Raw genomic sequence first — 21317 nt, 5'->3', positions numbered from 1 at the left:
GTGGCATGGCTGTGGGCGGCACAGCGGGAGCCAAGATGCCGCCACTTGCCAGCGGTGCGGGCGAAAGGGTCAGCCATGTCTGGGGCGAAGGCGGGGATGCTGGGTGGGATCAGCCTGGGAGGGTGCACGATCCTTCTCCTTAGTTACAGCGGGAGAGGGAAGCCCCAGGGAAATACTGGGGAGAGAGAACAGCTTTTAAACTGCAGATAATATGTTGGCACACGAACAAATGGGTATTAACTGGTGGGGGCTGCTCGGAGGCTGGGAAATTTGTGACGGGGATTATATGACGTGGCTGCTCAGAATAGCAGAAGTTGGACTAAATGACCCAGCAGATCCCCTCCGGTTTCGCCCTCCCCTTACGACACCAAGTGCTCTGAGCAGCAGCAGGGCCAGTCTGTTTGTATTTGAATATTATGATGTCAAGCAAGTAAAGATGAGCGAAACTGCATCCAAACGCTGCTGTGCTTTTTCTGTTCTTGGGATGTGCCGGGAAACCCTCCTGCCTCAGCTCCTGGGGTCAAACCCTGCCTGCCAGCGCCCCGCAGAGGCACAGCGAGCCGTCCCACAGGCCACCCAGGCGCTGGAGGGAGATGCTGGTGAAAAATGAAGGAAATCATAAGGCAACCGTAATTATTCTGCGAGACTCACGAGTTGTCTCTCAATGCATCGCTCCCACATTAACCTGGCAGAGCCGGTGGCTGGTGGCACCGGCTGCTCCCCAGGTTCCTCCCGAAGCGGAGCTCCTCCCAAAAGCGCTGTCACCTCCCAGCCACATGCTCCCTTCCCCAGCCCGTCCCCATCACCGCAGCCGGGAGCTGCCTTTCCCCTGCCCACCATGGCCTGGCAGTGGGGCCAAGAGCATCCTTGTGTCCCCGGCCCCCAAAACCACCCCAGCAGCCTGTGCTCATCAGGCTCCTGCAGACTTTCGCTGGGCACTGACCCCTTCTCCTGGCAGCAGGCAAGGAATAACACCAGGTCTGGGCATGACCCCTTTAGCACATGACATTTTTTCTAAAATTTAATTTATTTTAAAAATTAAACCTTTGAAGGGCATCAGGTAATTTTTCACTATTATTTTATTGCTACCATTACTGGAGTCAAGTATCGGCTGTGCCCTGATGGATTTCCCCACCTTAACACCAGCCCCAGCTATTGCAAAGCCCAATTTAGCCACGACATCCGAGGGAACTAACTTGTCTGTGCATACGCCGGGATCTCCTCTTTGTACGGACTGTGCGATGAGTCCAAGCTCTGAAAGCTTCGGCAAAGCAGAAATAAGGTATTGCTGAAGGGACGGCCCTGGGGAGGGCGAAACCAAGGCCCCATCCCTCCGAACCCCTGCACACCATTTCCATGCGCCCCATCATCTTGTGGGAGAACAGCTGGAAACCTCCCAGGACATTTCTCCTCACAAAGCCACTGCCTTTCTCTTCCTCTAGGCTTTATTTTCTGCAGCCAGCTCGCCAAGACACAAGACCCAGCAGGGGTGAAAGCAAAAAATGAGGCACCTGAGCAGCTAAAATTTGTGCCCGGTCCCAGGGATGCACGGTTTCATAGCTGTCAGCGCCTTGGGAAGCCCGTCCTGAGCTAACACACCAAAACACAGGGGGATCGGGAGGTTATTTGCTATGAAATCAGTTAAAAATCCAGCTGGGGGGGACAGAATGACAAGGGATTCAAAAGCAAGAAGAGGCTCAAACTACCGTCCATTGGGAGGTGTGGGTCCCTCTTTCCGTGCTCTTCCCCCAGTGCACCCTGCAGGGCAGGGCTTGTCCTACTGGCCCCAGCCCAGAGCACAAATCTCAGCAACATGTTGGATGTCACAGATATAGAGTTTAACATAAAAACCCAAAGCCAGAGCATGCAAAATTGCACACTGCGAATATTACAAGTTCTTCCTGCCTGGAGGAATGTCAACCAACCTTCTCTTTGTCCGCAAGCCTAGACTCAAGGATCAATCGGTGTATTCCTAGGAGCGGTGCAGTTTTCAGTTCAGCAGCCAGAGAACTAGATCCTCCTCTTGGCCCATTCCACCAGGGACACGCTCCGGAGCCTTTCACCGCGTCCATCCTCCCACCCGCCTCGGCAGATCCCATCCACTCCTTATAGAGCCACACAGACCCGCCGGGAATATTCAGCAGTGAATCCACCCACCAAGAGATGTGCTTTTTTCTGCTAGCACAATGCAATTTTAGACCATATGTGTGCTTTCCCTTAAGGGTGGGCAAGAAAAAATTCTTTATTATTTTTATATCAGTACTGTGTAGCAACTACTGTGAAAGGCCAAGCACGAACGGCGAAGAACTAGTAAGAGCCAAGAAGAGCTTGTGCCAGCTCACAGCCTCTGAGACAGAAAACTTAAAATTGCAAAGATGGAGGGCGAGGAGGGCAATTAGGAGGCTGGGGGCGAAATTAAAAAATGCTTATTGTAAAAGGAAAGATCATAGCTCAGGTTTGCTTAATGAATGCCGGAGGAGATGGGGAGGCACCACATAGGTAGCTTGTAAGGAGGGATTTAAAAAAAAAAGGAAGTAGAAGCTTTAGAGGTACTAGAAGGATGAAACTGCAAATAGTAGCAGCATAAATGGATCTGAGATAAACAGTATGGCTGGGCAGGGCAGGAGCAGGCAAGAGGGAACATCAACACCATTTCTAGCTTAGTTATTTCTAGCACACAAAAAAAGAGCATCAAACGACAGATCGCAAAGGCAATGCACCCTGCCCGCTGCCCGCTGTGCCCGCTGCAGCGTCGGGCAGCAGGGGATCCGCCAGCGACAGCACCGTGCTTCCCGAGCCCCAGCAAAGAGCCGCCAGGACGGCTCATCAGCCTAAGGAGCAACCCCATGCGTGAGGGCTGCTGGAGCAGGCACCCGAAACACGGAGAGGTGTCGTTCTCCTGGGGCACCTCTAAGTCATTCTGATCTCTCGTTCAAATTCAGGGAGCACTTGGGGAAGCGAAAGGTCATGGTAACGATGGCTTCGGACAGAAGGCTGGATGCATCCCCCCGCTCCGGGTCTGGCCAAGTGAGACTCGGGCTCTGACAGCATCTCTAAGGAGAGACACAACCCTTGGCTGAAAACATCTGCCTGCCTCGCAGAAGGACGTGTGGCCCTGCTGCACATCCCAGTCCCGTCTCACGCCTCGGGACCGGGGACAACAGGCGGCAATAGCAGGTGACAGCCAAGGGCCCGGCAGGAGAGCCTGCAGCCCATGCCGGGGAGAGTTAGGTTTATTAATTACTGACTAGCGAAGGATAATCAGGAGCAGAAATACTCACAGGCCATTAAACATTGCTCACAAAACTTCCCTGCTGACTCCTTGCAAAATCCATGGGTTGAACTGGAAACTTTCATCTAAAAGTTTGAAACAAGTCAGATCAATATCATAGAGGAATGAGAACAGCAGCACTCCTCCTCTTCTGCCTTTCCTCTTCCAAATGAGGATAGGTGTTTGAGGGCCCATGAGGTTTATCGGTGCTTTGAAAAAGTGAAAAAAAATACTCTGATTGGAACATGAAGAAATACATCTTCTTTAAACCTCTCCTCAAGTTTTTTTTCTTGCCATGAGCCTTTTCCCTTTTTTTTTGAACAAGGGAATATTTGATCAGTAACACTGGATTCTTCCCCATAAATAAACCATCGACAGAACGAGTGTCATCAGGAGAGAGGGAGCACTGGACGTGTCCAAGAGCTGGCCGGGTCCCCAACATCTAGAGAAACGCTGGTGCTTTGATGGATCATTGCACCCACACCCGGGGGCTCGGGAGCTGTTTTATGGGTGTGCTGTGGGCGCGCAGGGGACAGAGGCTGGCGGGGAAGCCCAGTGCTGGTGACCACTCCTTCCCTGACCTCCTAAAGCCCAAACCTGTTGGCAGCCAGACCCCAAGGCTGGGTTTGGCTACCCTATAGAGACCACACTTTGGACCTGTGATGGTGGAGAAGACTTTCAGCAGTGGCCTTAGCAGAATCATGAATTGTCTCCAACGAAGATGGGAAACCAAAAAAATGAAATACAAGATTTCACTGACCTCTCTGCATCGCTCTGTGCTGGCAGATTTCTGTACCCCAACTAAATCGTGCCTGGATGCCTGGGTGAGGAGCCAGGCGCGACCTCTGCTCACCGTCAGGCTGGGGCCGCTTGGCTGACCACAAACAGCGATGCTAGTAACACATCTCCTGGGATGGAGCTCATCTGCAAAGCAAGTCCCTACGGCCTGACACACCGCTGAGTGCCAAGTCCAGGGGCTGATTTTTTTGCAAACCAGGTTGCAAATGAAAAAATGAGCGCCTGGATATTTGGAAGTGAAAAGGCTGGTATCAGAGCAGGAAAAGACATGCTGAAAAACGAAATGCTCTTCCTCGTAACCGTGCTTCTTAGCAGGGATGGAGGCTTTCTGCTTCCCTGCCGCAATCCACAGCGTGTCCCAGTGAAGGTGGCGGTGCAGGAAGATCCCAACCCACAGACAGCAGTCGCTGGGGCACTGCTGGGCATCCCACATGGGTGCCCAGAGGGGCTGCGAGGACAAATGGTGCCCGCTCACGCTGCTGGAATAACCATCCTCATAGCAGCAGCTGCTTCTTGGCTCGGGCCTGAGCTCATAAACTTCCCGGGTCCAACAGTAAAGTCGAGTCACCCAGAATTCATCAGAGATCTGCTCCCCCTCCAGGGTACAACTGCTCCAGACCAGCTCTAGCCCACCACCACCACCACCACAACTGTGTCCATAAAAAAAAAAAAAAAAGAGATGTGATAGCCCTCCAAACAAATTTTTAATATATTGATATCACTCTTGCGCAGTGAGAAATGCCTGCCCTTGGCAGATGGGCAGTGCAATTATTGCTCGGAAAACAGGTTCGTCCTTCCAAAAGGGCAGCAGCAGACTTTTCAAGGCAGGTGAAATTTTATAAAAGGATTACAATGGAATTAGCCAGAAAGGAGAGAGAGGAGGTGTCTCTGGGAGCCTTTGCAGACCAAAATCCAGAGTTGTCCTGGCCGCCACCCTTTCAAACCCTCTCCAAACCCTGTCAGGTTTGTCCCAGGCCTGATTTACACTGGTGCTGCCACTGGAACAAACTGAACAGACACCACCTGCGATGTGGGGAAATAGCGGCTGTGAGCACATGAAACCACCAGAACAATGTCAAAATACACCCACCAGAGGGGACTCACCAGTCGTGCTCAGGGCACGATCCGATCCCAGAAGGATGGGGTGGATATTTTTCCCACTTCTGTGAGTGTGAATTTGGCAGCAGCACCACGGGCACCCGACCCCGCGTGCCCAGGCCACGCTCCCCTCGCCGTGCCATGCTGTACCGAGGGCAGCGTGTGGCCACAGGCTGCTGATAAAAGGCCCGGGGATCTCCCACATGGTGAGCAATGCTTTGGCGACGTGCCCGGCAGCGGCGGCCGTGCCGACGGCGTGGGCAGTGGGGCTGTGCCAGTGGCTCGCCCCGGCTCACCCCATCTCCCGTTCCCATGGGCCCAGGGAGCTGCACTCGGTCCCTCCACTTTTGTCCGAGAAGGAGCTCCACCATTGCCTTGCAGAGAAAAAATTGACCGTAAGACTTCAGGGTGAGCTCAAAGGTTAAACAAAGTAAAAGAGAAGGCAAATAAAGAGAGCACACCCTTAACTGGCCGTATTTAGAAGGCTGCGGTGGATGAGGGTGCCAGACCACAGCTGCTGGACGTGCAGAGCTGGTGATACTGCAAAACCTCCGCCCTTATCGCTCCTTCTGTGTTGCCTCTCCGATCTGTGTGCTTTCCCCTGCCCACCCCTTTTTTTGCAGTGCACCCCCCCAGCCCATATCCCCTAGAAACCCCATTTCTTCTGAGCCAGTTCCCTTGCAAATCCTGCCCTTGGGCCATTCCCTTGGAAATGCTGCTGTCTCCCTACCCCATTCCATAGCAAATGCCGTAACCCCCCACCGTCCCAGGAGCAGACAGGACAGGCAAGAGCTCTTGCACCTCCTGGCATCACCGACGGACGAGAGCCCGAGCTGTGCCTTGCCCTGGGCCACCTCTGAGTGCAAACCTCATGGGACAAGGACCATCCCCATGGGAGGCCTCCAGGCACAGCCTCCAACACTTCTCCCCCAAGGACCCAGCCGTGCGCGGGCTGCCGGCGCTCAGATGGGAGCTGCGATTTGGGGCTGCTACAGCAAAGCACGAGGACGGCCAGGCCAATTCAGCGTCCTGCCACCGGCGGACAAGGATGGACGCCCAGAGAAAAAATGTTAGAAGAAACAGAGCACCAAAGGGTGCGGGGCATGGTCCCCTCCCAGACAGGAGCTCTGGGGCTGGCAGCAGGGCTCAAAGCTGGGCCAGACCCACCACGGTTCTCAGGGGCATCTGGGACATCCCGCAGCCCGGCCAGCCACGGCAGAGCTGCTCGAACCCTTCCAGCACGAGCTGTTTGGGGAGACTTATAATTCAGATCACTTTTCTCTGTGATTTTTTCACTTTAAAGAAAAAAAATCTCAGAATTAAGCTAGAAGGGAAGGGAATCAAAATTATGATTATTCTGGCTTCGAACCCTGGGGATTCACACTGGGAAAAGCAGCACCCACTACCAACAGCTGAATCAGCACCGATTCACACAAAGCATTCAAAAAAATCCCAGAAGGGTTGCACAGGTGCATGAGGAGGATCAAGAAATGCAGTGGGTAAGAGAGGATGCTGCCGTTAGGCACGAGATCCACAGTATGAACTCCAGATGACCATAGGCATCCTCAGCTGCTTCTGGGAGAGGGGCCGAGATTTTTAAATCATGTGATTTTTAAGCAATCTGCCTTTGACGTGTTCTCAGTAACGACTTCTTGTACTTTAAGCTCCAGTCACGGAAAGTCTTCTCCCTGTTGGTAAGCAGGCAGAAAGATGCCCTCAGCACTACACCGAGCTGGGCACCCGCTTGTGCTCGGTTTTCTGGTGAAAGCAGAGTCACGTCCCTGGCTCGGTCTCGGTGCAGTTAGAAAGCCGTAGACTTTCTGCCTGACATTTTGATGGGAGTGTTTGCCAGCGCACACTTGTAAAGCGGGAATCGTGTCTTATCTCAGCTAGTTAGTGGAGTTAATAAAAGCCAAGTACACTTTGAGTCCTTTGCTTGCCTGAATGTACTTTATGGCTCAGCCTGGCTCCTGCCTCCACCCCTGCCCTGGTCAGCCCCTGCTCTTCCAGCCAAAATCCTGCTCTTGCGGATGGCCAGACGCCTGCGGGTGCTGAGCACCCCCAGCCCAGCAGCGGCGTGCCATCCTGCTCTGCTCCCGGCACACCAGGCTCCCACCTCTGCCTTCCCCACTCTTCTCCAGGCCACGTCTGAATCCAGCTGATGTTTTGTGCCCCTCCGCTTCCTAATTTTCCAGGGACTTTCCAGCTCCGGGCGCTGCCGGCCCATCCTGTGCCATCCATCAGCCCATTTCGGGTGTCAGTGGGAGCACTCTGCCAAATGCAGCCATGGGACAAGTCGTGGGATCGTTGATGCAGCAACAGCCTGGGAAGAACGAGTCGGCCACAGGGTGCTGCTGGCACGGAGGTGCCACGCGGCCACGGGAGAGGCTGGGCTGAGCCGCCCGGAGAGCCGGCCCGGCTCCGACATGTGCCCTGGGAAGGGCGTGTGACCGATGACATCCTGCAGCCATGCTTCCCAAAAATAGCCTGCTGGCCCCCAGCAATTGGGAGCCGGAGGGACTTCATTGCATGCGCTGCCGTCTGGGGCATCGTCCCCTCTCAGTGATTCAGGTCCCCGTCATCGTCCCCTCTTGGGTGATTCAGGTCCCCGTGGCACCGCAGGCTCCAGGTACCAATTAACACTTACTAACACGGCATCTTTTAAACACCACCACGACCTCTCTTCTCTCCTTACCTCCAGCCAGTGCTGGGCCCTGTGAGGCCGCTGAGCCCAGCGAAGGCCCGCGGAGCCCCACGGCAGCCGGGCATTAGCAGGTCCCCGCACCCCAGCACACCTCTGGGGCGATGCTTCACCCCGGCCGCTCACACGGGGCTCCTCGGCGGATCCAGACCAACCCGACCGGCCGGGCAGGAGCGGGGTTTCACGCTGCCGGCGTAGCACCGTGGCTCGGGCGTTGCCACCACGGGTGGAAGCGGAGCCAGGAGGGTGTTGGAGGGCACCCGCTGCCAGCCCAGTGCCAGCAAGGTCCCCTCCTGCAGCCCACTCAAAACTCACGGGCCTGAGATCGCAGATGGCTTGTGGAAGTGCGAAGGCTCACCCTCCTCCACCTCCTGCTCCCCAGGCCAGGTCAGGTCCTGCGCTCTCTCCCCGGGGCGCAGGAGCTCTTTCTCCACCTGCCCGGCTGCAAAACAAGGGGGAAATAAGGATACAGCCCAGGCGCCCTGTGCCCGGCCCTGACCCCGGGCCTGCAGGGGAGGACACGGCGGGGTGGGGGAGGCTGGCGCATCCCCTGCCTGCTCTCCAGCTTTTATTTGCTTTGGAAAAAAATTAATTTATTAATTGCTTTTGGAGTCTGAACCCAGAGAGGGCTTTCTGCGGGGGCACCGCTCAAAAGAGGAGGAGTGATTTGATATTCAACCGCTGGCGCTTCGTGCCGGGGGCTCTGCTGGGGCGGGGGGCTGCGCCTCCGGGGCTGGGCGCAGCAGAGCCCCCCGGCCCGCCTGCCACCCCGGAGCGGGGAGGGACCCTGCGGCAGCCGCGGGAGGTGACACGGGAGGTGACAGGAGCACCGCGGGCCTGGCTGCGCCCCTGCGTGCTGGGTGGGGGTGCAGCGGGGCCCCCACCGCTAGCGCCGTGCCACCGTCCCGGGGGGGGGGGGGTGCCACCACCGCCACAGCCCCCCCGTTTCCAGGGGGTCGTTTGCCGCTGGGGGGGGGGGTGTGCGTGCAGGACATCCCGGGGCTGCGGGTGGGGGTCCCGCCGGTCCCCCCCACCCCGGGACAAGCCCGCCCCAGCCCCGCCGCCCGCTCCCCCCCCCGCTCCCGGCGCAGCCGCCGGCGCTCGCACTCCGCAGGCGCGGCCGGGCCGGGCCGCCCCGCCGGGGCGCGGGGGGGGCGGGACGGCGGCGGCGGCAGCGCTAGGACCGCGGCGGCCGCCGGGCGCTCCGGCAGACGGACAGACGGACGGGCAGCGCCGCACGGGGAGGCGGCGGCGCGGCGGGGCATGGGGAAGCGCGGGCGGCCGCGGAGGGAGCCGCGGGGAGCGGGGGAGGCCGGCGGGGCCCGGTGCCCCCTCGGGGACATCTGCAACACGGGCCCCGCGGCGGGCATGGACACCTTCCTCTACAACGTGCAGGTGCTGCTGGAGGCCGCCAGCTACCTGGAGCGGATCGAGAAGGAGAATAAAAGTAAGTGGGGGCTTGTGGCCGCGGTCGCGCGTGTGCGTGGCCGGCGGGGGGGTGAAGGGGGGCGAAAAATAATAACCCAAACTTTTGGCTGGCCGCAGGGGCCGGGGGCACGGTGACAAAGAGCGCCGGGGCCGGCCTCCCCCCCCCCCCCCCGCCGCGGCGGAGGCAGGCGTGGGACCCCCCCTCCGCGACCACGGGGGCCGGGGCCGGGGGGAAAGTTTGGGATGGAGAGCGGAGCGGGACGGCGCGGGGGGCGCGGAGAGGGGCCGGGGGGGCGGCGGAGCCGGTGGCGGAGCCGGAGCGGCGGGGGAGGAGGCGGTGACACGTCCCCGCTCCCCCCGCCGGGGCATGGGCAGAGTCACGTAGGCAAGCGGCAGCGCTCGCCAGGTAGCCGGCGGGGAGGGCGGGGAGGGCAGGGCAGGGCGAGCGCCCGGTGCGGAGCGGCGGCCAGCCGCCCCGCCGGCCTCCTGCTCCGCGGGCGCGGAGGCTGCGCGTAGCCCGCGCCTTCCCCCCCCCCCCCCCGCGGAGCGGGTCCGCCCGAGCGGAGCGGGGGCGGCAGCGCGGGGAACGGGCGCCTGGGGAACAAAGGGGCCGCCGTGCCCCCGCGGCGGGGGCTGCGCGGCCGCGGAGCCCCAGGCGCGGCGCGGAGCGGACACCCGCGGCCCCGCGCCCGCCGGCGCCCCGCCCCCGCGGCCACATGGTTCGCACATGGAGCCGGCCCGCCGCGCTCATTGGCGGCGGCCTCCCGAGGGGCGGGGCCGCCCGGGCCGCTCCGCCAATGCGCGGCGTCGGGGTCCCCCGTGTGACGTCACGCGTTGCCGAGCGGGGCGCGGAGCGGCGGGGGGAGCCCGGGGCCGCGCTGCCCCGGGCCGTCCCCCGCAGGCGGCCCCGGGAGCCCCGGGCTGCGCTCCCCGGCGCTGGGCCCTCGCTTCCCTCTGGTGGTCTTTCTTCTAGTCTTTATTTGGGGCTCCTTTATTTTCTCTTTTTTTTATTTCTTTTCTTTTCCCTCCTTTATTTTTCCTCTTTCCTCCCCGGTTTTGGTTTTTGTTTTTTTCCTTTTTTCCTCCTCTTGACGGAGCGCGCGCTGCGTTTTCCTCTTCGTTTAACTTTGCAGAGGGATCAGCGAGCCCCTCGCCACGCGTCTGCGTCGCAGCGTCGCCCCCTCCTCGCCGCTCACCCCCTATGGCACCTATAGGTGCCACGCAGGTGCGGGCGCAGGGCGCCCGTGTGCTGCGGGAAGGGCTGCGGGCAGGCGGGCCATGGGCCGAAAGCCCTCGTTCTCCGCTCGCCCAGAACAAATCCAGGCTGTTTTGGTTTTTGTTTTGATTTCCAAAGTTGAATTCATGTGGAGGTGTTGGGTTTTTTTCTTTTCCCTCACGTGCGAATTGTTGTTTCGTAATGAATCTGCAAAGCCGTGCGTCTGCGGAGCTGAGCGGCACCGCGGCCGGCGGCCGCGAGCAGGAAAATGACGGGAGTTACCAGCAAAAATCGGGCTTGCGTGTGAAAGCAGCAGCACCGCTGCTTGGGAAATCAAGTGTGAGACCGCTGCCTGCGTTCTGTTTTTTCTTTAAGAGCGCTCTTGGCTTGAAGAGGAACTGTCAAAAGCGTGGGTTTTTTCCTGGGCGGGGGGGGGGACAGCAGAATTTTTCTTGCCCTTGAGGTGGATAGTATCTGATCTTTTATACGCTGCACTTAAAAATCCATCATTTTTTGCGGTTCCTTGTTTGGAACCAGAAAATGGGCTGACCAGTATCACTTGCTGGCTCTCCTGCGTAAGCAGGACAGCAGGATACAGGGGTTTTTTATTGCTAAATTTTGAAAAGAGGTGTTTGCATCCAAGCAACTCCATTCCTGAGCTCTTGTTTTCACTGAAGCTTTCACTAACAATCGTCGTGGTCATAGTACTGAAAATCCTCGCTTTTATTAGGCAATTCTGCAAAACCTTTCAATATTTTAATTTGCCATCAGGACATTTTAGGTTGAAAAGTCCCATTTAACCAAAGGCTCAACTATTGAACGTGCTGTTCAGAATGTGACCGTCGTAAACCAGGCAGCTTTTACGTGTCGCTCCCAAACAAAGAAAAATGCTGCTGGGATTGGAAAACAATCTCTGAGCATTACGGGCTCTGTCTAAACTGAGGAATAGCTGCAGAAGCGGGAGGGCTATATCCTAACGTATAGACGTAGTTTTACCGGGAAGAGATTTGCATGCGGAGCGCAGGTTATTGCACTAAGAGGATACCATGCCCTTTCGCCTGCCAGTGCAGAGGTGATTGCTCAGCGCACCCCGTGCTGGTGGCTTGGCAGAGACGCTGGTAACGACTCGTCACTCCTCGTTACAGTCTCTGGCCTGGTAATTAGCAATAACAGAGGAGACCGGCGCAAAAAAGTTTGGTGATGGAGACTGCAGCCGAACTCGGTCGCAGACAGGCTCGGTGCTCACCTGCTTCCTGCAGGATGCCCAGGTGGTTTGTCCTCGGTGTTACGCAGGGCTGTAACGAGCTATTTTGGTGTTACTCCCATCAGGAAGGCGGCTGAGTCACAGCCCTGTTGTGCTAGGTGCTGTACACGTAGGGGAATGACAGTGCCCTGCCCCAAGGAAACGTCGTCTTAAAAAAAACCCAGAGGTAACAGAGAGGTGTTTGTCTCCTCCTGGCCAGGACGGGGGACGGGGACGGGGCTGGGTGGAGCGCCAGGGTGCTGGCTGGGATCAGCATCACGGCTGTGTGGAAGCTGAAGGGCTTCGGGAGCCAGAGGCAGGAATTTAAGGAAGGGCTGCTATGGCTGGGTGAGCTCCAGTGGTTTTCCTCGTAGTTTTACGCAGTTTCTGATAAACCATGGTCAGCATCAGCGTTCATTCTTCCGAGCCCTTGGTGGCCGTACCAGGTTTTTCACCTTTTTAAAACCCTGTCCCAAGCAGGAGTGGATACTGTTTGGTGGAGGAGCCCCCTGAGAGGTGGAGGCGGCCCCGTCTTGTGTGGGTCCAAGCTCTTGGATATCCCAGAGTGTACGTGTCACGTATTCTGGTGGCAGAGGAGCAGCTACAAGGCCCTTTTCAGCCCCCAAAACCCACCGGTTTCCCACCTCTGCCTGCACGTCAGTGGTGTGAGGTGGGTGGTGGAGCCTTCCATGTCTAGGGCAGGACTTTCAGTTAAGGGAGGAGTTTCCTGGCTGCTTGGTGCCCAGGGAGAAGTAAGGAGATGATTTTTTTTTTACATTTATAGGTCCCACATCCCATCGTCGTGGTCGTGAATAATAGCAGAGGGGCCATGGGTTGGCTGGATGGTGTGGAAACAGAAGCACCGGGCTGAGAGCCACGGAGCAGAGTAGGATGTACCGTCGGGACTATGGCAGCGGGAGACTGCACTGCAGCAGTGCCCTTTGAGCACCTCTGCCCAGCAGTGAAACCACCCTTTTCCTGTTCACTCACCTTTAAAAAAAATTGCAATAAAAATTGTCTGTCTTACAGTACAGTGACTGGGGAGGCTAGAGTCCTGTTACCAGACTGCTTGGGTAAACTGGAGTGTTTTAGCTACTGAAATATAGCTGAATTATTTTTCCAGTTGAGCCTCTGGAAATGAGTAACAGTGCTGCCTGCCTGCTTGCTGCAGTTCTCATGGCGAGACCGCAAAACCCAATCCCAACACACCTTGCTAACTGACATGTACAGGTTTCCAAATGACCTGTTTCTAGAAATTTAAGCTTGGTATCTAAGGAATAGAAACGTCACATGAAAAAAATTACAGTGGCTGTTTTCAGAAATGAAAGTTGTACTGAGGGCAGCTCGGTTGGTCTATCTGTAACCTCTGCAAATGCCACTTCATGAATAAGCCCGGCTGGAAATCTGTAGCAGCTGAAATGTTGGAGTTCAGAAGATGTTGTTAGAGGGACCTGGAGTAAACTCAGCTGAGGTTTAGTATGTGCCAAGCATCCCCTGTGTGTGTGTGGACTCACGCTTTGTCAGTAGGAGTTGCGTAAACACATGATGAATTCTTCGGATATGATGACTTATCTGTAATAGACATGGTATGTGATATATACTGATCTCACTACAGATACAGACCTATGTTGCCATATCCTCTTCTATAAGCATGAAGGCAAGCAAGCCACTGTAACAGCGGTGTCCTTATTCACAGCTCTAGTAGAGGTGTGCATGCATGGGGCAGTGGACTTTGGCCCCTCACAGAAGACAGCTAGATCTTCTTCAAGTGCTGGCTGTGTTTATTGACCTTCTGACCAGGAATAACAAATGAGTGACCTTAGATTTGTCTCTTGCTCCTGAATAATCCTCTCTGAAGGAGAGAAAAACTGAGCCTTGAGGGTGAGTCAACAAGTATCTTCATCATGTGGCTCCTTCCATTGTTTATGTGCTGTTTGGGGTCTTTTTTTGACAAGCCGAAGTAAAGATGTATCAGAAACCTATAATTAGCAGAGGGCAGAAGGAGACAAGACTGCCTTTAGTCTGTGTGCTGAGCTCCCATTGAATCAATGAGAGCTGAACATGTGGCTCAAGGTCAGTAGAGATGGTCGTGGATCTTACGGTGATGTGATATCTGGAGCAGTACAGGGCTCCTTTATTTATATATTTTTCGTCCAGCTCACAATAAACCCCTTTCATTCCTCCTGGTTCGTGACCTGGCCACAGTGACTCACATGTTAGCCACTTCCAGGTTGGGTTATTTTGACTCACGCTGTTTGGACCTCAGCATAAAATTCAGAAGGAAGCCACAGCAGGAGGAATGATAGGGCAGAGGTAAAAACTGTGGGACTGTGCCAGGAGCGCTGCTGAGAACCGATCGCATCCTTTGTCAGCAGAGCATCCTGAGAGCTGGCGGAGAGGCACCTTCTGCTGTTGGCTGGAGAATCCTACCTTCTTATTTCGCTGAGGGACCCCATCCTGTATGTGATGTATTTTTTTCTCGTGGGAGGTCCTCTTACTTAATTTTGCAGCCAGGTCAGTCAAGTGACTTGACCAAAGTCACAGAATAAGTCACTGACTCAGAATAAACTGGGGCACAGCGCAGGTCTGAAAACAGAGCAACACGTCTCCCAGAGGAAGGGAGCAAGCAGCCTGAAGAGCTGGTGCATCTGTGGCTTTTGCCTTATTGATTGGCAGAGCTTGGTCTTTGAATCAGAGTGAGGTATACAGCATGCGCTTCATTCCTGTTCAAGCTCTCAGATATCCAGGTGGTCTGGCTCTGAGAAACGTCTGTCCTCACCAGTGGAAGGGTTCCAGGCACCAGTGGGAGTGCTGAAAGGGATTATCTGATGCCTTGCGAAAGAATGAGGCTCCCGGACGAGAAACGAGGCCATGTCCTGTAGGCAGTGTAGGTCCCTTGCTGAAGGCATTGCAAGCATCGGAAGGGTGTTGAGTAGGTGGGACTTGGGGTGTTCTCCAGCCCGCTGCTGCAAGTCCTCCGATGCTGAGCTGTTACTCACGAGTACAAGAATGGAGACCTGCTTGTTACAGTGTGTGTTGGTAGGTGGGATATTCAGGTGTGCCAGAGACAACGTTCCCCTGGCTAGAAAAACAGGAGTTTTATGGATCTGCTGTCCCCAGCAATTCGGGGAATGGGTGAATCTTTTCACTGCTTTGAGAGCAGCAGAGGATGGTTCCTACCAGGGGTCTCTGTTCATGCCTTGGTTGCAGGAGTGTCAGGTTTCAAGGCTTTGAAAGCAATATTAAGAATTTGCAGGGTTTGTGCAAAGGAAGCTCTTGCAACTGTTGCCATCTTTATGTTCCTCCCAGAGGTTGCAAAGAGTTGGGCACAGGAAGATTTTAGAAAAAGCCAAAGGCAGGATGGAAAACTAGGCAGTTTAGCCGAAAGGATTGCCCTTATTGAAAATAACTTCCACGTTGCAAAGCATTGTGTTATTTCTAAGCCTTGTGTTCAAAGCAGAGGGTTGGGCATCTTGATTCGCGAGCTGTGTTCCTGTTCCACCTCTAGCTTCGGGTGTGTCTTCATGAGAGCGATTATGCTGCTTACACCTCAGTTTCCCTTCCTGCAGAGTGGAAAGGAAAGAGCTAAAGTCATTGCAGGTTTGAGAAGCTTAAAACATTACTTTCTGGAAAGCTCTTAGAAGATTTCCCTGATGGAAGATGCTGGTTTAATGCTAGTGATGGTGGTGTTGGTGAAAAACAGACCACATCTGTTCTGCTTGATTAAAATAGTACAGCAGCGTTTCAGATGTAAATATTAATTGATTTCTGCACTGCAGATTTCTTCTTGGATATTTAAATTGTTGCTAAGGAGGAGGGAAAGGCTATCAGGGAGATTAACAAATCCATTATTAAGGCTGGAAATGGAGGGCTGCCGAAGTGCCATTTAATAAAATGTAAAAAGCCCTTTTCTAAAGGGCGAAGCAGCAGAACACACAATGAAAGTGAATCACAGCTGCCAGAAGGGATGCCAAGCAGCAAGCACTTATAATCAGAAAACTGTACTTACAGATCATTCGGAGCCACTAAATTAAATGATCTCATTCTCCCCTAAAATACTCTTCCCTTAGCCCCTCCCCAGCGTTGCCTGTGGATTGCTCAACCACATTTTTAATGTGACTTTGGGGGGTTTTTGGTGAGCAGTTGAATAGCATCGGGCCTCTTCGTGCCATTCACTTTCCACCCACTTTTGTTTCTGTCACATACGACTCTGGCATTTTGCAGGCTGACCTGCCCACACGAGCACTTGGGATGGCAACTGAAAGATTTTGCTGTGGCTCTGCAGTCGGCTTGCCTGCCTCTTCAGGGCTCCTTCTTTGGGAAGATGTCCCACAGCTTACTCTCAAATTTGTCTTTGTTTCACACAGATTTTTTTTTTTTTCTAATTGTACATTGTTTACTTCAGAAACAAAGACTTGGAAGCTGAGCTGATGTGTAAATGGAAGAGCTGATCCTACATCATCTCACACAGAACTGATCCTGCTGTTACTTCATTCCAGTGCTTATTTAACTCACCGTGTCTATCAGCCTCCCCTTCCTTCACGCTCTCTTATTTTCTGTCTTGAACTTTAGCGTCAGGAGGCTGACACTTTGACATGCTCCTAGACTATCCCTTCGTTTTCCAGCCGTGGCTTTCCCCGTTTCATCCCTAGAGTGGCACCACGTACCTCCAAATGTGCCATCACAAAAGTTAGTGCAGTGGAGGCTGACAAGAACCTGGCTTGCAGTGATTTGGGGGCTTCATCTTGGGGGTTTTTTTGAGGGGGGGGTGTGGGGGTGGTTTAATGTTTAGTATTGCTAATCCTGAGAGGCAAATGGCTCCCTGGTTGTGGAAGCAGGTTAGAGGAAGCACCGTTAGAGCCCAGAAATGCTCTCGCGTTAACCCTGCTGTTGCAGAGAGGTGCGTGCATCTGTGTCCCGTTCCCTTTGTGAGTAATCCAAGATCATATAAGTAGTCCCTGAGACTGCTCAAATTTGAAACTTTCCATGTGGTTTTAACAGTCTGCTCTATCGGCAGTTTCCAGTGTAGAAAAAACAGGTGGGGAGAGAGAGAACACTGCCTTCCCCTAGTTCTGCCCCAGACAAAAGCCAGTCTTTACACGTGCTGTGATCTGGCTCAGTGTAGGTACGTGAATGGAGGCCGTCCTGCCTGAGCGAGGGCTGGGGCTTGCTTTTCCTCAGTGCAGAAGGAGGGAGGTATGGCCCTGAAGGTGGCCCAGCTTCCTTTGGTCTTCTGCTATCCCATCTTAAGAGAAACAAACCAAATCAACCCTTTGAGATTCGGAGATGAAAGGGGCTGTGTAAGAACTGAATAGTGGTATTATTTTTACCTCCATCAGCTGCAAGCCTGCAGTTTTCTGAGGAAACCTCAGAAATGGTGAATCAGCGAAATGTGTTTAAAGAAAAGTTAGCTACCCTGAATCCGCTTTTTTCCAGGCCTTCTCAAGTTGAGTGCTGCCAACTCTTGCAACTTCATCACGAGTCCCTGATACTTTGTGCTCTGCTTAAAGCTCTTGCTACCAGACACAAGCCATTAATTGAGGGTCTCGGCTTTTCTGGGGTTTTTCAAGGTACTTTTCCAGCTCCCATTCTGATGGAGGAATGCTTGCAAATGTAACCAGTCACAGCCTAAAGGTTCAGACCCATGAAAATAACCCCAATTAGAACTACAGAACAAACCCTCCTACCGCTGCAGGGTTTCTCAGTCAGTGTCATTTTGAGATTCAGACTTTTACTCTGAATGTTCTGATTCTGATTTTGAATGTTCTCTGATTGTGCCCTTTTCGAGAGTAGATCAAATATTTTAGAGGCTGGTATCATACGATTAAATGTTAACAGGTTTTTAAGCTACATTCCAGCAAACGTTGGAGCTGGTAAAATTCAGAATCACAGAAGTGATCTCGAGGGTTTGTGCCTGTATGAAAATCAGGATGTGAATAGAGCTGAGAAGAGTGATCAGACTGCAAGGTATAGGTGTGGCAGTATTCGTTCAAATGTTGAGATGGTCACCATTGTTACTTGTTTATGTGCTGCTTCAAATATAGTGAGATTGCTGTCTGTGGCATCTTTTGTCTATGATCTCAAAGGGCTGTGTTCACATTAAAAAATGGATTTTGCACCTCTGTCTCCCATCAGAAGCCCTGTAACAGTCACTCCAGGTGACTTCCCCGAGCCTGGCACCTTGTCTTTAGCTACATCTCCACAGGTGAGGTGTGGAAAGCTCCCACCCTGTGGCTGCAGCTTTTTCTTTTGTAGCCTGTCTTTGCTTTATTCTTGCCACAGTTCTGGCACTTCCACGTGCGGAAAGCCCTGCTCTTTGTAAGGAGAGGGATGAAGTGGCTGCAGGTCACTCCTGCCTCCTGGGCGATGTCCGTCTCGCCCCTAGCGCGTTGGTGGAGTGTGGAGCTCTGGCCTGCAGGCTGCTGTGGTGTGGCAGCGGCTTCCCCAGCCGGTGGTGGTGGTGGCCCGGGGGAAGCCGTGCCCACTCATCACCTCAGGGCCTGAGTGGGCAAACAGCCATTGCCTCACGGCCTGGCCACCATCACCTCAGGGCCTGAGTGGGCACACGGCCATCGCCTCAGGGCCTGGCTGCTGCCACCTCAGGGCCTGGGTGGGCACACGGCCATCGCCTCAGGGCCTGGCCACCATCACCTCAGGGCCTGGGAGGGCGCCCGGCCATCGCCTCAGGCGTGAGGGCACGCAGCCGTTGCCCGTGGAGGCGCGGGGCCCGGCGCTGACCCCAGGCAGCCGCCGTCCCGCCGTGCTGGGCGGCAGCCGCGGAACTACATTTCCCAGGCAGCCCCGCGGCGGCGCCCGCCCCCCCCTCCCGTGAGCGCCGGGCAGAGGTAAACAAAGTGGTGCGGGGCGGGGCGGGGCGGTCTGAGGGGCCGGTCCCGCCGCGGGGCTGAGGGGCCGGTCCGGGCGGGGGGCGAGCCCAGGCGGGGGCCGAGGGGGTTGGATCCTGGCAGGGCCCGAAGCGGGGGTAAATCCGGGCCGGGACCGGCGCGGGGGGGTGGCTGCGGGCCGGGCCGGAGCGGGGGTGGCGGGTAGGGGCAGCGCTCGGCCGGGTGTGGGTCAGGAATAGCTCTCGCCTGGCCGCCTCCCCCGGCGGGAGGGTCCCGGTCCCGGTCCTTCCCCCGGCCTTTCCTCGCGTGTTCCCCTGCCACCCCTGGCCCTCCCGGGAGAGCCGCCCCCCCACCCCGGGACGAAAGGGCTGTCGGTGTGAGGAGGCCCGGGGGCTGGGGAGAGACGGCGATCCCTCCTCGCTCCTTCCCCCCGCAGCCGCCCCCGTTTCCAGCGGGGGAGCCGGGAGCGTGGGGGCGGAGGGGGGCCCGGGGCTGCGGAGTCCCCCGGCTGCCGGCCTGGGGGCCATGGAGCAGGTCCAGATGATCAACATCCAGCGGCTGCTGGAGGCGGCCGAGTATCTGGAGCGAAGGGAGAGAGGTAATGGGGGGAGGAGGGGTGCTGGGGTAGCAGCCCTCGGGGGGAGCGGGGTTGGGGTCGGAGATCCCGGCGGAGGGGCGAGAGCGGCCCTGGCAAAGGGGATCGGAGCGAGTGCTGGCTGGTGGGGCATCACCAGAGAGTGAGGGGTTTGGCGAGGGGCAGGGCTGACAGGTCCTCTGGAGGTGGTGGCCGAGGTGGAAGGTTTTTTGCAGAGAGGGGGAGGTTGAGGTGAAGGTGTTTTCTGGCAGGAAAAGTGAAAGTTTCCCAGTGGGCAGGAAGGATGGCGGTGGGTGGCTCTGGCGTTGCAGAGAACTCGATGGCACAGTGAAATACGCCTGGTTTGCCCGGTTCAGAGAGCTTGGACAGGAGGAGAGGGACGAGGCGCTCTCTGGGCTGTCATGTTCTCTTTTGATGTTTTCAGGTGTTTGAGTGGTGTTGTCCTTCCTCCAAGGTTGGCAGAGCCTTTACACTCCCCTTCCTCTCTTTTCTCCACCTCCCAGTCCACTTCCCTCTAAACACATCATCAGTCATTTCCCTGAGCTGTTGTGCTTAAGGGCCTCCCCAGCTAGGCTGACGGGTTAGCGGCGAGGCCTGCCTGCTGACTTCTTTTTTTTTCTTTTTTCTTTTTTTTTTTTTTTTTTAAATGACCCTTTTTTTTATGCCTTGCCTGTTGATTCTCCTGCAGAATGTGAACATGGCTATGCCTCAACCTTCCCCTCAGTTCCAAGTCCTGGACTACAAGACCCAAAGCCCACGCGGAGGCTGAGCCGGGCGAGGAAACACAGCGGCAGTGGCAGCAATGCAAGTATTGCCAACAGGTACGATACGGGCAGGAAAGCGTGGGGTGCAGGGCTGGCTGGGAGGATGAAGCTGAAGAGGAAGGCTGGAGGCAGAGGAGAGAAACTTACCCTGTGGGGAAAAAGGGAAGAGTCTTGAGTGCAGGGGGATTCAGAGCTGGGACACACAAATACAGCATCCCTTCTGGATCCATAGCACTGAGAGCAGAGGGGACACAGGGGAGCTGTATCTGAAGTGGCACTGCCAGCTGACTCTGTGCCAAGGCTCAGATGCTGCAGAGGGAAGGGGAATAGGGAGATCTGTTCATAGGGTTCAGGGAGGAGGCAGGCAATAGCTATTCCCATTATACACAGCTGATGTCTTTCCAACCCAGAAGTCACTGCTTTTAAGGGATAGCGTGCGTGCAGCCTCAGTGCTTTGGGACTGTAATGACAGGCATGATTTGAGGCAAGGAAATGATGTTTTGAAATGGATCCCCTACAACAAATGGGAGAAAGGGAGATGACTGGCTGCTATGTACAACGTGTTAAAAATTCAGTTCAGGAAAACGAAGCTGTCTTTCACTCTGCCTTCCAGGGCAGTGGGATTTCCCAGCTTTCTGATTGCTTGGTAATTGTAGAACTCCATGTTTTTGACACTTCTCTCTTTATACAATGCCATATTTCTTGGTTTCTTAAATCTAGAAGAGACAACAGGATTAAGCCTATCACTTAATGCTGTGATACGATCTGCCTCTCCCCTCGTTCCTGGGGTTTTTTTTATTTTCTTTTGCTCCCTTCTGTAGAATTGTTCAGACCTTGTTGAGACCTTCTGGGATAGAGAAACTTTGGAAAATAAAGTATAATTTTGAAGAGGCAATTGCAAGCTTGCTTTTACTGCAGCAAGGCCTGTGCAATCCATAAAATGGTGGCAGGTGGCTCAGGTGATTAAAGCTTTCTTAAGGCCATTGGGAAGGACCTGAAAAGGCCTGGGGGAAAGGTGCCTTTGCTTGCAGTGATTCTGCTTCGGCAGCACTTGATAATAAAGGTTGTTTGAAGTGATGTTAGGACACCTTGCTGTGGGGAAGTTTTCTTCGTGAGGATCAGCATATCCTGAGCTCTTTGTATGCTACATATTTACATTTGCTTCCCTCCTTCATCCAGCCTCTCCTGATTTCAGGGCAATTGTAGCCCTTTACTGTTTCCCATGAACCAAAGTCCCAGATTCCAGTGACTTTGTGTTGGGAAATGATGGCAAATGCTGAATTGAGATCTGTATTTTTCCCTCTAGGTTTCTCACATACTATTTTTCTATCCCACACCTCTTTCTCTCAAAGGCCTTT

The 21317-nt window shown here is 55.0% G+C and overlaps 1 protein-coding gene across 6 annotated transcripts in view; it reads left to right on the top strand.

Moving 5' to 3' along the window:
* Positions 1 to 9095: 9095 nt before the first annotated feature.
* The window catches only part of MXI1 (MAX interactor 1, dimerization protein), a 62826-nt gene continuing 50604 nt past the window's right edge, over positions 9096 to 21317 (top strand). For 5 of the 6 annotated variants that reach the window (XR_014227851.1, XR_014227852.1, XM_082308613.1 and 2 more), the window contains exons 1-2: positions 9096 to 9315; positions 19884 to 20016. Coding sequence is in view for 4 of the 6 variants with exons in the window: in XM_082308613.1 (XP_082164739.1) it covers positions 9132 to 9315; positions 19884 to 20016 (317 nt within the window). In the remaining 2 variants the exon portion in view is untranslated. Of the gene's footprint in view, positions 9316 to 18790; positions 19199 to 19883; positions 20017 to 21317 lie in introns of those variants that run through there. The other variant, XM_082308615.1, reaches the window with a different exon arrangement.

The sequence above is a fragment of the Platalea leucorodia genome (assembly GCF_965183815.1).
Source record: "Platalea leucorodia genome assembly, chromosome: 4".
Taxonomy (NCBI): Eukaryota; Metazoa; Chordata; class Aves; order Pelecaniformes; family Threskiornithidae; genus Platalea; species Platalea leucorodia.
This window is presented reverse-complemented; position numbering and strand designations above follow the sequence as displayed.